Source organism: Vombatus ursinus, unplaced genomic scaffold (genome assembly GCF_900497805.2).
Source record: "Vombatus ursinus unplaced genomic scaffold, bare-nosed wombat genome assembly UNPS02011369.1, whole genome shotgun sequence".
NCBI lineage: Eukaryota > Metazoa > Chordata > Mammalia > Diprotodontia > Vombatidae > Vombatus > Vombatus ursinus.
The window spans coordinates 3951851-3954211 of NW_020951147.1; the positions used below are offsets into that span (position 1 = coordinate 3951851).

General features: G+C 53.2%; 1 protein-coding gene across 1 annotated transcript in view; it reads right to left on the minus strand.

The window, feature by feature from the left end:
• Positions 1–236: 236 nt before the first annotated feature.
• RHOD (ras homolog family member D) overlaps positions 237–2361 on the minus strand; it is a 12780-nt gene continuing 10655 nt past the window's right edge. Inside the window, exon 5 of the mRNA XM_027856110.1 lies at positions 237–839. Within this exon, the coding sequence (XP_027711911.1) occupies positions 669–839 (171 nt within the window). The 3' untranslated portion in view covers positions 237–668. The remainder of the gene's footprint in view (positions 840–2361) is intronic.

Below are 2361 nucleotides of genomic sequence, written 5' to 3' on the forward strand. Positions count from 1 at the left end.
GGATGCAAAGTCCTTCTCTGGGGAACAAAATCCCCAACTTGCACGACTCCGGCTAGGGCTGGATGGGCCGGATGCTGCCACAGGCCATGCTCCTGGCACACCCTTGGGTGGCTCACCTGTAAGAGGGGCCCAGAAGCCTTTCCCTGCCAAACTAAACTCACTTCACGTGAGTTATCCTTACTGTTGCCAGGGTCAGAAGAGAGGACGCTGCTTATGAAGAGGCATAGGGCAATGAGTTGTTTTTATAATAATTATTATTATTATTTTTCCTTTGGAGGGCAGGGTGGGTGAATCTCCTCCCTGGCTTCCAGGGAAGCAAGGTGCTAAGATCAGGTCCAGTCATGACAGGGTACGTTCTGCTTACGTCCAGAGGAAGTGCCATTAGGCCAGGTGGTGGCCCAGTTTTGTTGGAGGCCCCTGGGGAGCTTCGCTCAGCCCCACCCAGGTCCTAGGGGGCTCTCACAGGCCACCTTTTGGGGTCATAGCAATATTTTTAGTATGTGGAAGATAGTTCATCGTCAGCAAAGGGCTCAGCTCTGGGGCCAGAGGCTAAGGCAGCCTAGCCTGCTCGGCCCCTTCCGCACCTCCTCAGGGGGATCAGAGGAGGGATCGGCCTTCTGGCTGGATCTCCATGCTGGCCGTGGGGGACGGAAGACATGGCCTCAGCCTCAGGTCACTAGGCAGCCTTTCCAAGCCCCTCTTTGCCTTCGACGGCGGCGCTTGCGACTGCTGAGGGCAGCCACTGCTGCCTCGTGGAAGATAGAGGGGATGTTGTCCTGGAGCCAGGCAGAGCACTCGACGTAAGTGACTGCCCGAACTGACCTTGCCATCGTCTGGCCCTGGGGGAAGAGATTGAAAAGCAGCCTTGGCGTCAGTGTCCCTTCCCCAACATCCTTGGTCCAGCCCAGCGTGAGCCATGAAAGTCACTGGCCTGGATTTTTCTTAGACTTGTTGGGCCAAAGCATTGACCCTGAAGTGAAAGGGCCTGGGATCTAGTCACACATTTCACTGACCAGGAGATCTTGGCAAGGCATGTCACCTCTTGGGGCCTCAGTTTCCTTATTTGTAAAAGGTGAGGTTTGGAATAGGTGCTTGCTAAGGTCCATCCATCTCTAGGTGCTATGGTCCTTTTCTGTCAAGCTTCCTTCAAGAACTGGAATTTTCCACAACCACAGTGCTCACCACAAAGAGAGAGATGCCATTTGCCTCCCTCACCCCCCATCGAGTGAAGCTTTCAAACTCTTCTGAGGTTCTGAGTTGGAGGAAGCCATGCAGCCACATGGGCTGTGTCCGCACCAGGGGCATGTTAGCCATCCTCAGCCTGTCGCTTGCTGCTGCCGAGACTTTTACCCTTCCCCAGTGGGCTCTCTACTGAGTCCTGAGAGTGAGAGTTGGCAACCTTTTTTCTCCCCTGAAACCCCCAACTCATTCTCCATGAGAGAGAACTCTCCCTTCTTCTCGCCTCTGACTTCCCCACGTACATTGAGACCGGGCATTTGCACACCTCAAAACTCGCTTTGCTTAAGTCTCAGAGAAAGAGGTGACCCTTTTGCTCAGGGCCAAACTGTCTATTCCTGCCTTCCTCCTTCTGAAGCTTGGCCTTTCAGTCATTCCCTTTCTCTCATCTTCGTCTCCCTATCTACTTACTCTCTCCCCACTGCCCAGAAACATGCTCGGGCCCCCCCCCCTTCCTCCAAAGACCTTTACTTGATCCTGTCATCCCCCCAAGCTGTCACCCTCTACCTCTCTTCCTTTTTACTGCCAAATTCCTAGAAAGCGCCATCTACATTCAGGGCCTCCACTGTCTCACTGCAGAGACCCCACTCAAACTGCTGTCTCCAAGATGACCTTCCATGGGTCTCTTAGCACTAAACCTAGCAGCCTTTTCTTGGTCTCTCCCTTCTCAAATTATCTTGTAGCTGCTTGCCTGTGTCCACATAGTATGTGTGTCTCCCTACGCCCTTGCCTCCTCTTTTCCCAATCCAAAGTCTTTGAGGATAAAGACAGTTTCATTTTTTACCCCAGTGGTTAGCACAGGGCTTGGCACATAGGGGTTATTTAATAAGCTTTTGTTGAACTGTTGAATCAAACCACAGGTGGGAAAGTGTTGGCTTGGGGGTCAGAAGAACCCAGCTTTGTCATCAGCAAGATATGCTACACTCTACTACCCTGTGTAGTAAAATGAGGGGGCTGGGTTAATGATCCTGAGCCTTGGAGAGTGTCTAGGAGATGAGGAGGAACAGAGCAGGGACCAGGAGGAGGGATGGAGCAGGGACCAGGAGGAGGGATGGAGCAGGGACCAGGAGGAGGAACGGAGGAAGGACCAGGAGGAAGGGAGGGATGGAGCAGGGACCAGGAGGA